Genomic DNA, 14,452 nt, shown 5'->3' on the forward strand with positions numbered 1-14,452 from the left:
TCGGGTGAATGGGCCGTTATCTGGAAAGGGAGCGGGAGCGCGCGCCGCTACCTCACTGACAGTTGCTGTGGCGGGTTTTGAATTTAGCGTCCAGACTGCCCTAAAGAGGGAAGCGCCAGGCGCTTCACTGTGCCATTGGCTAAAGTCGGGTCACGTGGTAGAGAGACTGTGTAGGTTTGTGGAGGGAGGGAGGGAGGGAGGCCTCGTTCTGAGCGCGCGACGGCCATATTGGCTCTGCGCTGAGCCCGCCTGTTTTGTTTTCTTTGCGTTGGGGAGAAACGGTAGGAGGGGAAGGGCGCGCGCGCGCGGGCTCGCTCCTTCGTCAGATACGCTCAGGCGCCCTTTTTCTTTTGCTTCGTTTCTTCCCCCTTCGTCTTTTAAAAAACCCTTTAATTTTGCTTTTATTTTACACCTGCATAAGCTCCTTAATTTGTTTTCCTGGCTCCTTTCCTCGGACTTTGCTTTCATTCATTCGCTTCATTGAGCAACTTTCTCCTCTGCTGTCGCTGGAACGTATTTTCCCTTTCGATTCGCATTTGAAGGCTCTCTGCTCGCGCATTGCCGAACCTCGCCTCACTTCCCCTGCCGCTCCGCCTGAGCCCCTCCTCAGCCGCGCCGGCCCTTCTTTTCCCGCCCTGCCGCCCCTTCCCTCGCATTGTTTGCGCCATGGCGGCTGCGGTGGCGGCTTCCACGCCGGTGGGGCAGCGGACGCGGAGCAGCGCCGCTTCCACTCCCCTGAGCCCGACGCGCATCACCCGGCTGCAGGAGAAGGAGGAGCTGCGGGAGCTCAACGACCGCCTGGCCGTCTACATCGACAAGGTGCGGAGCCTAGAGATCGAGAACAGCGCGCTCCACCTCCAGGTCACCGAGCGCGAGGAGGTGCGCGGCCGAGAGCTCACCGGCCTCAAGGCGCTCTACGAGGCCGAGTTGGCCGATGCGCGGCGCACCTTGGACGACACGGCCCGCGAGAGGGCCAAGCTGCAGATCGAGCTGGGCAAGATCCGCGCTGAGCACGACCAGCTCCTGGGCAAGTAAGTGATCGCCCTCGCTGGGAGGGAGGGAGGGGCCCGCGAGGCTGAGGCAGGCAGGACGCCCGGTGGCTGGATTTGACCAGGGGCAAGACTTGATCGGGCTAAGTTTCCTTGCGGTAACTGATATAGGAACCCCCCATATCAGACCTCGCCATTTCACTGCTCGCTGATTAAAATCGCCCGCTCGGCTTATCAACAGGCACTTTTTGCCGCTGTTCGCGCAGGTTTCCCCTCATCATGTGGCTAAAAAGTCTGGTTTGCGGAATCTCCAAGCTTACCTCTTCCTAAACCTAAGAAGCAGTGCGTTAAATCGCGCATCTGGTACCTGACCAGAGCTCTCCCCTTGACTCTGTTTTATAGGGTTCAGTTCTTAGGTGATGTTGAAGCGCTCTATTCACTGTTCGGATACCCTCGAAATTTTCGGATCCCGCTGCATAGTGATGTTCAGGCTAAGATAGACCGATTTGAATGCCATTCTTCCCAGTTGCTTTGTCTGCGCCTTGCTTGGCTCTTTGCAGCTCTCACATTTCAGTTCTGAAGTTCTTGCTGTTGGGGCACTGACTTGGGTGGACTGTCTGCTGTAGTTGGAGACATGTGGCTAGTTTTGATCGGTTTAACTTTTCTGGTAGGATAACACATCACGCACCCCTTTCCCTTTTTAGCTCTGGTAAGAAACGGAGAGCTGGTGTCCTGTGCTTTGTTGTCTCCTCCCCTTTTCTCCCATTCATTTTCTGTAGTAGTGTGTATGCTAGCCTGATTCCAGCTGCTGCCATGTGCGGTTGTGGCTGGAGTATTTGAATGAATGAGAAGGTCCCTGCTCGTTTCTCTGGCAGCCCTGTATTTTCTTCTAGTGACAGACTTCCGGCTTCTTAGGAGGAACAATGCTCAGTGCAGAGTATGACTGCAGTATTCCAGCACATGCTCTGTATTCACATGTTCTCTAGTATTGGCAACCAGTGGTGGTAGTAACTTTAGATAGCTCTCTAAATTGCTGGATTTAAAATATTCATCGATCCATTTAAAAAATGGTATTTCTAAAATTTTCTATATTTATTTTTATTGATTTACAGTGTTTCTGGATGTGTTATTTAAACCGCTTGTCAGTCTTGCTATTAAACTGGCTGTTGAAATATTAGTTTTTCCTATTTGGATAAAAATGGTCTATCAAGCATTGTTGTAGTGGCATACTGAGCACAGAAGTATGTGAGAACCAAAATTACACAAGTGACATTTGGGTTGGGATGTGCTGTAGAACTGCCCACCTGGAGAGATCAGTGTAGTTAAAAAAGTGTGCTGCTCAGTATAAGTTTTTTTTTTTTAAGTGGAGGGTTTTTTTACACATTAGGACAAGGTGGGTGGCCCTTGTCCCCATTGCCCATGTGAGTAACTTAACCCAGGTTATCATTAAATTCTTGCTGCTTTGGAATATTGGTTATGTGACTTTTGCTATCTAGCCTCTCCTTGGAATGTGGGTGCTTTTGATTAATAGTATATATTCATTGAGAGAAGTCATGAAGAGATGACTGCCACATGAAAGTTGCTATACAGTTCTGTGTGTTTCCAGTTTGCTTCTGCTTTGACCTTATATTCATAGCATCTGTAAATAAGTGATTTGGAGAAGCTGACAAATGTGGCATTCATTACTCTTTTTTCCTGCCATCAGGTTTATGGTCAGTTCATTATTATTGTGATCAAATTGCTATCAGCGTTTTAAAAAATAAAGTTGTATGAATACTTCCCCAAATATTTAGTTCTTTTTGTTATATATATGCTGCATGTGTGCGTGTGTGTGTACACACACATACATATACATACATACACACACACACACACACACACACAGTCACAGTAAGTATACTAACTTTCTGAACATGCAGTGTAGTATGTCATGGTGTGTGGGTGTGTGTGAAGGTTTGTGTTAAGTTTTGCTATCAACTAGGTTCTGTGACCAGGTAACAGAAGTTACTTTTTCCCACTTCCATCATTTAGACATCTTTTTTTTAACCTACCCCCAGGCTTCTAAAGCCTTTTCTTGAAATAAAGATGACCTATCCACCGTACTTCTAATTCTCCCTGTAATGTCTCCTATGCCCTATCCCTTTGTCAAGCAACCAGACCTTTGCACAATTGAGGATGTGCCGTACATGTATTTAATGTTGGTATAATTCATTTTTCAGTCTTTATAAAATTTGAGTTGCATTTGCTTGTTATACCAAACCTATTGTAGTTTTGCTTAAATAGGAAATTCGTAGCACATGTAAGTAGGATTATTTTCTTGATGTGCATTTTTATACTCTGATTAAAGGTGACTCATTTTATTGCCTGATTGTAAGATTTGGGCAGAACACTGTGAAACTTTTAATTTGCTTACAAATCTACTGCCCTGAATATTCAAGCCCACCTTTTATGTTTTCTCCACATTTCTGAGAATGACTGGACTAATAGATACATGCATTCTTTTAGTAATGGCTCTTCCAGGTTGTCTATTATTTACTTGTCTAATATCCAGGATAGCTATCAACAAGTTATATCTTGGCCAAAGGCCATCTAGGCTTGATTTTCTACTCTTTAAATGGCAGTCTTGGTTTCTAAAATCTCCTTTTGTGGCTTATATCTAGCACAGGTCATTTGGTTTTAGATGCAGGGACTTTGGCAGCACTTCTGAAGTGAAAACTTTGTAAAGATCACTACAATTGTAATGCTGTTTTGAGAATACTGATTTGATTTACCTATATTTTAAGGTGATGTCAGCTGATTTCTGTATTATCAGGGGCCATGAGTCTTCAGACAGAAGTCTAATATGGCTGTAGTGGGTACTATCTAGTAAAAAGGGTTTCATGGTTAGGGAAGAAAAGTGTGTGTGTGTGAGAGAGAGCGCCAGTTTGGTGTAGTGGTTAAGAGTGCAGGACTCTAATCTGGAGAACCTGTTTTGATTCCTCACTCCTCCACTTGAAGCCAGCTGGGTGACCTTGGGTCAGTCACAGCTCCTAGATCTCTCAGCCCCATCCACCTCACAGGGTGTTTTGTTGTAGGGATAATAATAACATACATTGTAAACCGCTCTGAGTGGATGTTAAGTCATCCTGAAGTGCGGTATATAAATCAAATGTTGTTATTATAATACATATATACATACACACAAATCTAGAAAAAATGCACTTTCAGTGTGTTACTTAACAATTAGTATTTCCCTGTGTTGTAACAATGAAATTATGGGTAGGTGTTTTATGTTCCTTAAATAAAATTGTGTGAGTCAGGTATTATTGCGTCATTGACTGGATCTGTGCCTTTGGCTATCTTAGATCTAAGGCATCATGGTGGAAACAAAAAAGCCCTTTACAATTAGATATGTGTTGTCTCTCTTTGTGAGCTCTTGTATATATTTCTTGATTCATTTCACTCCTTTGAATTGCTAACAAAGTTTTAAACATATAATAAACAAACTCAGAGATGTGGAGCTACCATATTCAGACCCCCCCTCTTGTTTTCCAGTAGTTTGTTCTTATTGTAACATATTAATTCTTTTAGTGCTCTTGGCCTGTTGATCCCCTTACTTTGATGTGCCTCTTCAACATTTGTGATAGTATGATTTCTGATGAGTCGGCTCTAAGTGTTGGGGAAACTGCTATGAAACATTGGTAATAATTGCAAATAATAGCCTATATCTAGTATAATTAGGTGTTTATAACATAAAACCTGTGTTTGAGAGGAAGAATAATCTGTCTTAATGCTGCATCTTAAAGGTTTTGTTCTTCACAGGGAAGATGATCTTACAGAGCCAGGTATGTGCCTTTGTAACTTTTATGGAGACACATATCTTCTAAGCGCTTTCTGTTGTATTTGGTTATAGAAATAGAAATACTTGCATTTTTAGTAAGGCACATATAAATGTATGGTTTCACTTGCATGTAATGGGGGGAGCAGTACAAAAAGAAGCAGTACTGGTTGAAACTGTAGTAATTGGCCCTGATCCTTGCTTGAAATGCTGGTACACTCTTTTGGTATTATTTAAGTTAACTGTTTTTGTACATGTTTCTCTGTTGTAGTATTTGCTTGGAGAATGAGACACTTACAAATGAAATGCTGTGGATACCATTTGTTAGGGTAACGATATTATAAGAGCCTGAATAGGAAGTGATTAATTGACAAACTTATTCCAAAAATGTAACTATATTAAGCCTGTAGTATTGTTAAAAGTGCCACAGCTCAATTACTGTTGGGATTTGGGTGAAGTATGCATTTTTCTACTGTTCTGCAATCACTCCATTGGTTATTAATTAGTTTCCAGATTAGTTCAATCCAGGGTATTTGGTTATTTTTTACAAAGTTCTTCATGGATTGTGACCTACATAACTGCAGAACCATATCTCTTTTGATATGTTCTGCCAAGACAGATTCATTCATCCATACAAAGCCTTCTGAAGGTGGCACCCTGTAAATAGGTAAGAATAACAGCTGCCCATACATGAAAATTCTCTATGGTGGCTCCTACCTGGTGGAATGATGTGCCTGGAGAGTTTAGGAAGGCTCACATGCTTTTATCATTTGCTAAATATAACAGAATTGTTCAGGAGAGCGTTTTTATAAAGGGTGGTAGTAAAATGGAAATGAAATTATTGAAGAGGGTTCTTTTAAAAGGAATAGATTGTAGTTTTAATGTTTGGAAATTTAAAGAGTTTCCACTTTGTAACGTTGGTTAGATGTATTACACTACTTGTTTTTTAATTTTGTACGCTGGTGGTGTACACTCTGCATGTATTATACTGGTCTATATTACATTGTTTTTGAATTCTGTAATTTGCCTTGAGTCTCAGTGAGAAAGGTGGACTATAAATGGAGTAAATAAAGATGAGAAAGATGGTGCTTAGGCACTTCTTTCCTTGCTCCTTTGCTCCTAATTGTCCTCTTCCTAAGAAACATCTTGAGGGGGGATGTGTTTTTGGATAACCTAGAAATGCTGAATGGCTTATGAGGCATGTATTTTGTGACCTCTTACTTAAAACTTTTAGCAGAATTCATGTTTGAAAGTTGTGTTGTGCCTGAGGGGAGGATCCAGGGTAGTATCCTTCATGCCATGATAGATTATCTTATGAAGAATTTTGAACAGGAATGTTCAAAGATGAAATTCCAATCAAGGAGAGCTGTGGAAGGAGTCATTTGAATCCTTAAACAAGTTCTTGGTTTTTAAGATGCAAGAATTCCTTCACTTGTTGAGTATATTGTTTTAAAAGGAGAAGCATGGTTAATGGTTTAATTGTGAGGTGCCTAGCATTTTGCCAACGCTACATGAAAAATGTAAAGAACTGTTAAGCTATGTAACTAGCTCTAATAGGAAGGCAGATTTCCACATAAGACTGTTAGGAAGCAGTTGACATCCTCTGGAAATCCAATCCAAACAACGGTTTCTGTTCAAACCTACTCAAAACTCTTTATCTCAGAGAGTTTGGACCTTTCTTCTTTAGTGTATCATAGATATTCTTGCTACTCTGTTACTGTTACTGATCTCCGTGGTCACAAAGGGTGACCCTGTAAAGGACAATAAAACTGGTTATAGATCTTTAAGATAGCTGAATCTTTCTAAAAAGCAAGTAGAAGTGCTGTGGATGGATAGACAGCTGATCTGTTCATCTTGTACCTGCCTAGTTTACCATTGTCCCTAAATGTTTCAGTCCAAGATATCTGATGGACCACCTCCACCCATACATATTGTTACCCCAAAAGCAGCCCCATTGGGAAATGGGTTCGTGATACCTCCTCCCAATGACTTTTCAGGCCTTGAGATGTTTGAAATTGCAGGACAGTAATTAGCCTTCTGTGGCTGTCTTGGAATCTGCCTTACAGTGCAGACTGCTCTGGAAACGTAACCACAAGCAAAGCTATGTTTTTTGTCCACCTCCTAGCCCTTTGTTAACAGACATTAATCAGATCTGCCTATCAGGAGAGCCAGTCATCCCACCTTGTAAACTGCCTTATTTGGTATACATCCTCCTTCTCTCTTTTCCCATTATATTTTCTGGACAATTCAAAAGAAGCCAATAGGAGCCAGGATTCTGATATGTCCCCAATGGGAATGAGTTCCCTAGAATTTCTTCAATCGCAGGAGGAGCTGTGGAAATCTGGCCCACTGATAGAGAGGATCCAGAAACACCCCCACCAATCGGATTTGTTCCCAATAGTAAATGCCCAGAGAGAAAATAAGGATAAAAGTGACATGGCGCCGAAGGGAAAATCTGATTCAATCTGATCCCCAAGATTGTACCTCCACCACTGAACTTACTGGAAAGAGAGACCCTTTCCCTTCCATCCAGAGCATTCTCTTCTGGATCAAGCAACCTGTGAAACTTTTTCTACTGCTTCCTTTCTGATCATCACAAATGTAGAGCAACACGGTAATAATGAGCATCAACAAAACAATTACCCGTGTAACAAGGATGTCTTATTATTTATACTACACAATTATATAATTAATAAAGAACTACACCAATTTGGCAGTCATGGAAATTATTTTTACAGGCGTCATATATGTTCACAATCAATATATAAAGTGTCCAGTGCTTCAAGCGCTCTATTAATATTGCAATAGATGTTAAAGTGCAAGTGCTTCCTAGCACCATATGAACACTAGTCTTTTCATCCAGGAACAAGCTCGCCGTATATTCCAACTGAAATCAGGTGTAGTCTCAAAGTTATTCCAATAAACTGTGAATCACAGATTACAAGTAAACCTTTGTGACATTCTTTGGGTGTACATTGGTAATTCTGTGACATCAATTTTCTAACGGATGGTCCAGATCCAAATAAAATCTGTTTCCAAAAGCTCTTTCTCAAAGAACACAGTCACTGGAAAAACATACAACAATGCATATTACACACCATCTACCAATAAATTACATACATTTACAGTTCAATAATAAATATCACATATACTCACTCCAAAGTCCATGTGGCTACCACTCCATACCAAGAGGACGATATGGTCTCTAGAGAGTCATCGGACTCTGAGGAAAGCTTCATGGAGGAGAATATGGGCTGTTCCAATGGAGCCGCCCTACCAGTGGCAGGAACAAGCCCAGCCAGCGCCAGCATGCCTCTTAGGCTGTATGGGTTCCCTGGTGAGGAGAATATGGGATGTTCCCACGGAGCCGTCCTACCAGCGGCAGGATCAAGCCCAGCCGGCACCAGCATGTCTCTTAGGCTGTGTGGTTCCCCAGCGAGGAAATGGCCTTGGAAGAGACGCAGGCCTCTAAACAGCCCCATCTTCCACAGTGGGAGCTGGTTAAAACAGCACGCCTCTGTCAGCCAGCTGAGAACAGCGCCACCTAGCAGAGCTCAATTTTGGCGGGAAACAACACGATGAGTGACTTCCCGCCTAATCTCAAAGCCACGCTTGCCAATCTCCTGGCAGGAGAGACACGGCTGAAACATAATCCAGACACCCAGAGCTCCAGCCGACAAGCCCAGGAGGGCCACGTAAGTGTTCCCCCGAGCGTGTTACCTCCAGAATTCCTGTCAGCAATTAAACTTACTATGAGGGAGGAAATCCTGTCACTTTGCCAGTCAGAAACACCTTGACCCAGTAAAGATGCCAGGAATGTCCTCAGCCTTGGCACCATGTGAATGTGCCCGTGCCAACCTCCTGGCTGGAGATTTTACAGCAGGCCTTTCCCTTTTGGATTTAGCCCTGCTTTTACAAGAGGATCTAGTTCTGCCTTTCCCTGTCAGATGGGTAATGTATAAAGGGCGCAAACTTGCCAGTGTCTTTGAACCTTTTAACTCTTAAGACTAACCAGGAGGGAGGAAATAGTGGTGTGGTGTCTACCTCCTCCTCCCTCCATGAGTAAGACTGTAGCTCTGTGGAAGAGCTTCTGCTTTGTATGCAAAGGATCCAGGTTTGTTCCCCATTAACTCCGGTTTAAAAGATCAGGTAGATGAGGGGGAAAACCTCTTCCTGAGACCCTAGTGACCTGCTGCCAGTCTGAGGAGATAACACTGACCGATGGTCTGAGTCAGAATAAGGCAGTTTGTAATGTTTATCAGTCAGGGATCCCCATGGAGCAGGGGGATCACCCTCAGAGTCTGTAATGACAGGGAGAAGGATGAATTCTTTCAGATGTGGAAGAGGAGGAAATATCCCTACCAGAACAGTTAGACCAGCTGTCTGAATCTGAGGTCTACCAGTATTTACTACCTAAGACATTCTCAGCCTTAGAGCTGTAGAAATTACCCTTGGGGGAGTAGGACCCTTAGACTGGGAATACCAAATCTAATCCAGGGAAAAGAGTCTCTTCCTAGTGAAAGTTCCTCAGAAAAGGTCCTCCCATTTACAGAGTATTTGGGAAGAAGATTCAGGGCTGAGTGGTCTAACCCAATAGGCCAATTAATAATCCCCAAACAAAATAAACTGTACTCACTACCTTTCTTTGCTATGAGTTGTTGCAGGTACCTGCGATCGAAACTCCAGTGGCTATACTTCAGTCATCTGGGCTCTGATCAGACGATGGGTAAGGATCAGTCAGAGACCACTTAGACAAGAGGAGAGAGTTCATGCTAACAAGAGCTCACGAGGCCGTGCCCATGGCTATTAAGGCTACAGCTATTACCTCAATTGCCTCAAGAGTGTCAGGAGTATGTATCTGGAAACTGATCCAACTGCTCCCGTACAACAATAGCTGCCCCCATTGAAGGGGCAAACACAAATGTAAGGGCCAATACCTTCAAGACAGGCATCATCCTGGATACATTTACCTTTTTCTTCCAGGATTATGGTCTTGACAGCAGTAACAAGCCAGTACGCTTGACTAAGAGCATGGCCAGCAGATTCACACTCTAAAAATATCGTCCTGGCATACCTCTTTCAGAGAGACAAGCTATTTGGGGTTGCACTGGGAAAGATCTAGATTGAGACCTAGGACAGAAGAATGTGTTGCCAAAAACACTCAAACAATCTGAGAGGCGATCCATTGGCCCTCAGCCTTTTATTCACAACACACACTATTAAGGCCCAGACAAGATTCCAAATGGCCATCCTGGGGTTAATCTAGACAGCCCTTTATTAAGGGGGGGTCCTTTCAAGACCCCAGTTGTAGTATAGTGGTTAAGTAACTGAACAGTGATGCAGTACTCTGCAGGCTCAAATCTCACTGCTTCCATGAACTTGCCTCATGGCCTTGGATAAACCAGTCCTCTCCGTCCATGCTCTCCAGCTGTATTGTGGGGATAATGCTTACCTTGTCTCAAGATCAAACAGACAGTTCTTCACACGTGGAAAGACATTCAACCTTAATACCCTGATCTCTAAGACAGGACTTGCTAGCTGTCCCTGTGAGGGGCCAACTACTCTTTACCATCAAGCCTAGGTTGAGAAGCAGGCAGGCCTTACAAATAGTCTCACAAGGCTATTCCATACAATTTGAAAGCTGCCCACCAGAAAGGGGTCTACTCAATCTTCTTCTCAGTCCCTAGAAAGAATAGGGACTGGAGGGTGTTATTAGACCTCAAGTTTTTTGAACAAGTTTATCAAATTGTATCACTTCTGAATGGAGACTCTGTGCTTAATCGCAGTGACCAATCAGTCAGAAGAACACATAACATCTACAGATCTCACAGAAACATAACCTCCGTGTACCAATTCTGACAGCCCTTCAACAATACCTAAGATTTTATGTTAAAAACAAAAACAAAACCAGCAGTTCTGAACCATCGTGTTTTGGCCTGTCCACACACCAAGAGTATTCACAAAATTCATGATCAACCTCATCATAGTTTCAGGGACAGGGGGTATTCATGTTCACTTGTACCCAGACGATCTCCTGATCGGTTCAAGTTCAAGAGAAAATCTCACCACAACACTCAATTCACCATTAAGTTCCTACAAGCTTGAACACCTGGGTTAGATCACAGTCACCAAAAGGGCTTTTTCTATCCCTCACCAAAGAAAAGGTCAGGAAGACCAAACAGCTGACTGAGACTGACATCAGAGTGCAAAATCACTTCTCACAACACTACTGAAACTGATGGGTTTGCTAGTGGCCACCTACAGTGCAATACCTTTGGGGTCATCTATAGGCAAGACCACCTCAGACTTTTCTTAGATCTCATTAACAACAGATCATGGAGAAGACAGATCTTCCCATTCAGATACCACTTCAGATCAAAACCCATTTGAGCCAAGGTCAACAACCCAATGCAAAGCAAAAGATTCATGACCCCTCAAGAACAACAAATATTTACAGGAGTAAGAATCAGGTTAGACATGTCTTCCTATCAATGACTTAGAAAGGTGAGCAATTTGTCTGGCCCTGTTCCAGTTCAGAGATCTGTATGGACAAGGTAGCAGACAAAACATATATAAACAAGCAGGGGGGATTCAAGACCTCGAGGCAACACAAGGTGGCAGCAAGGATACTTACCTGGGAGGATGGTCACCTAGCTTTGATCAGAACTGTGCACATCAAAGGCATATCCAATGCCCAGGCAGACTGGCTGAGGGGACAACAGAGGAATAGTCCCTCAAGAAACATCTCATAACATTGCACTTTGCAACACCTCATGGACCTGTGTGCGTCCCGACACAGCCATCAACTACCGGGGTACATGACAAGATTTGTTCTACCCACAAGCAGATGCCCTGACATTGCAGTGGCCATTAGGCCTCCTCTATGTATTACTACCCTTACCAGTAACAGACCATGCCTTTCCACCCTCCAACAGATGGTGATATTTCCACCTCTCATCCTACTGACCTCTCCGGTCAAGTTACAGCAGGGACCGATTTGGCTCTCTCATTTAGACTTACTCTGCTTAACCGTTTGGAAATAGAAAGGAACACCTTCCTAAGATGGGGATAGTCCTGAGAGGTGGCCAACACTCTCCTAGCATTCAGAAAACAGTTTATGCTCAGAATTTCAAAGAGTCCAGTGGCACCTTTGGGACTGGCCAGCTTTGTTGTAGCGTGGGCTTTCGGAAATCACAGTTCTCTTCGTCAGATGCTCAGAATTTACAACTCTTTTTGGGAAGCCCTCATTCAGTAGTCGTTTTACACAGCCCTGACCAAACATCCATTTGAACCAGTCAAGGATGTTCCCCTGAGAAGGCTGAGAATGAAGACTATCTTCCTTATTATGTTCGCATCTATCAGAAGATTTAGTCAGACCTGAACTCTGTATCTTTCCCAGTGGTAAGGTGATGCCCCGTACTGTCTTCCAAAAGCGTATTCCAAACTGCATAGTTTGCAAGAGATAAGGCCACCATTTTTCTACCTGTACCCTAAATAGACTAGTGAGAGGCTCTGACACAACCTAGATGTCAGAAGGAGGCTCAAGGCCTATCTGCTCCGAACAGTGCAAATTGGAATGTCAGTCTTACTGTAAAATATATCTCCCCTCAATTTGGGGAAGAAAAGGTCTTCAGCAGTGGTAGGTGCCAATAGCAAAATAAAACAAAACAAAAAAACCCTCTCTTCGTAGAGGTTCCTTGTGGAATGCCGGCTCACTCTTGAAGAGTGCTACTACCAGTGCAGCACTACACAGGAACACTTCTGTAGAAGAAGTCTGCCAGGCAGCAACAAGGTTGTCAGTCTTGACCTTATTAAGATGCTACAAATCAAATCTATATGATTCGGCGGACACTAACTGCAATAGAAAAGTACTGCAGTGCATGATCATGGACGAAGACCACATCCCACCCAGAAACTGGAAACTGCTTTGGGAGCACCCAAGATGTCCTCCGCCTCAGAGGGAGAACGGACCTTTGGACACTTACCGTGAAGGGTCCTTCTCCTCTGAGGAAAGGAGGACATCTTGCCCTCCCCGGGTCTCCGTCCTTCTCTACCCTGCTGCCTCATTCTTCTTCCTCCTCCAGGTTATGCTTTATTTACAGTACATGTTTATGCAACAGGTGTTTTTTCTCTCATTATTGACAGTTGCTGAATGATGAATTCAGTGTTACTGCTTTGTGGAGTCACCTGAACTGAAGAGAGGGTGGTCCCACAGGCTAGACTGGAAGAGGAAGAAAGTTAGTTCCTGCCTCCCTGATTGGATGGTGGGAATCACCCAAGATGTCCTCCTTTCCTCAGAGGAGAAGGACCCTTCACGGTAAGTGTCCAAAGGTCCGTTTCCTGCTTTCTGTTATTTATGTTCAGTAAAGATTCATAGGGCGCTTTGCCCTTTTTGTGACCTATATATTGTAACTCCTGTAGTGGCACCTTGCTATAATACTCTGAAGTGCCCTGTATTGTGCTGCCTTCCTGCTTTTCTTAAGGTTTCAAAATGGTTTTCTCTGCTACCAAAAACTTTCACATTGGTTCTCTCTGTTGTCTTGTATTATAGGAAGTTTTAATTATATATGGCAGTATGACAGAATAGTCAGTGCGTTGGAGTGGCTGTGAGGAAACAAAGGAATCCTACATTTCAGATGAAACAGGCATTTCACTTAATCAGAAATAGAATGGATTTATAAGTATACACGTATCATGTTTGCAAAGTATTAATAAGCATTTTGGTTTCCGAATAGGTTCGTAAGCTTGGTGATTTCAAATCTGTATAGATTCTTAAATGTTTATTCAGATACAGTCATAGAGACTAATTTTCCCTTTTAAAAGGGTGCCAACATCAAGTCATTACGGATCCATGGGGGGACGTTGCATTACGACGTTTTCTTGGCAGAATTTTTGTTACAGGGTGGTTTGCCATTGCCTTCCCCAGTCATGTACACTTTACTGGGTAATCATTTTACCGACCTCAGAAGGATGGAGGGTTGAGTCAACCTTGACCAGTTACCTGAACTTGGATTCCGCCAGGATTGAACTCAGGTCGTGAGCAGAGCTTGGGCCACAGTACTGCAGCTTACCACTCTGCGCCATGGGGCTTTTCCCTTTACTCACAGATTAACAATAACTCTCTTCCCTCACCACATCGACTTCCACACAGATTGACTGAAGTAGATTCTCAGGCTTCCAGACAGATTTCTAAACTTGAACTATATTCCCCTCTTTCCTTCAGCCCTCTTTCCAAAACTGCACTTCACTCTGCCCCCTAGGGTGCAGCTACCAATCACAGCATGCTTCACTCTCCAGTCCAGCTTCCTTCTCCTTGCTTTAGAGGCCATACAAAGTGGTAGGAGATACTTGCAAAATAACATGTTTTAAATACTTGACCAATTCCTACTAGTAGGGATGTGTGTAATGGACAAAACAAGCCAAAATTAAACACAGAACTTGCTGGTTCGCCTTGCTAAGGCAGTTTCTGGAATGCTAAGCTGTTCTGGGAAACTAAATTGTAACAAGTCCCTCCTTCCAGAAAGTGTGTGTCTTTTGTTTTGTATCTTCCAGCAGCAGGCAAGCAGCTTGCTTTCCTGAACAGTGCCAATCAGATCCCAAGGGGAGAGAGACATCAAGTTAGTAATTAACTATGTTAGCAGGAAGA

General features: G+C 43.5%; 1 protein-coding gene across 1 annotated transcript in view; it reads left to right on the forward strand.

Annotated features, from left to right (window-relative positions):
- The first annotated feature begins 226 nt into the window (after positions 1-226).
- LMNB1 (lamin B1) overlaps positions 227-14,452 on the forward strand; it is a 41,525-nt gene continuing 27,299 nt past the window's right edge. The window contains exon 1 of the mRNA XM_054987036.1: positions 227-1,031. Within this exon, the coding sequence (XP_054843011.1) occupies positions 667-1,031 (365 nt within the window). The 5' untranslated portion in view covers positions 227-666. The remainder of the gene's footprint in view (positions 1,032-14,452) is intronic.

This window comes from Eublepharis macularius, chromosome 8, assembly GCF_028583425.1.
Source record: "Eublepharis macularius isolate TG4126 chromosome 8, MPM_Emac_v1.0, whole genome shotgun sequence".
In the NCBI taxonomy this organism is placed as follows: domain Eukaryota; kingdom Metazoa; phylum Chordata; class Lepidosauria; order Squamata; family Eublepharidae; genus Eublepharis; species Eublepharis macularius.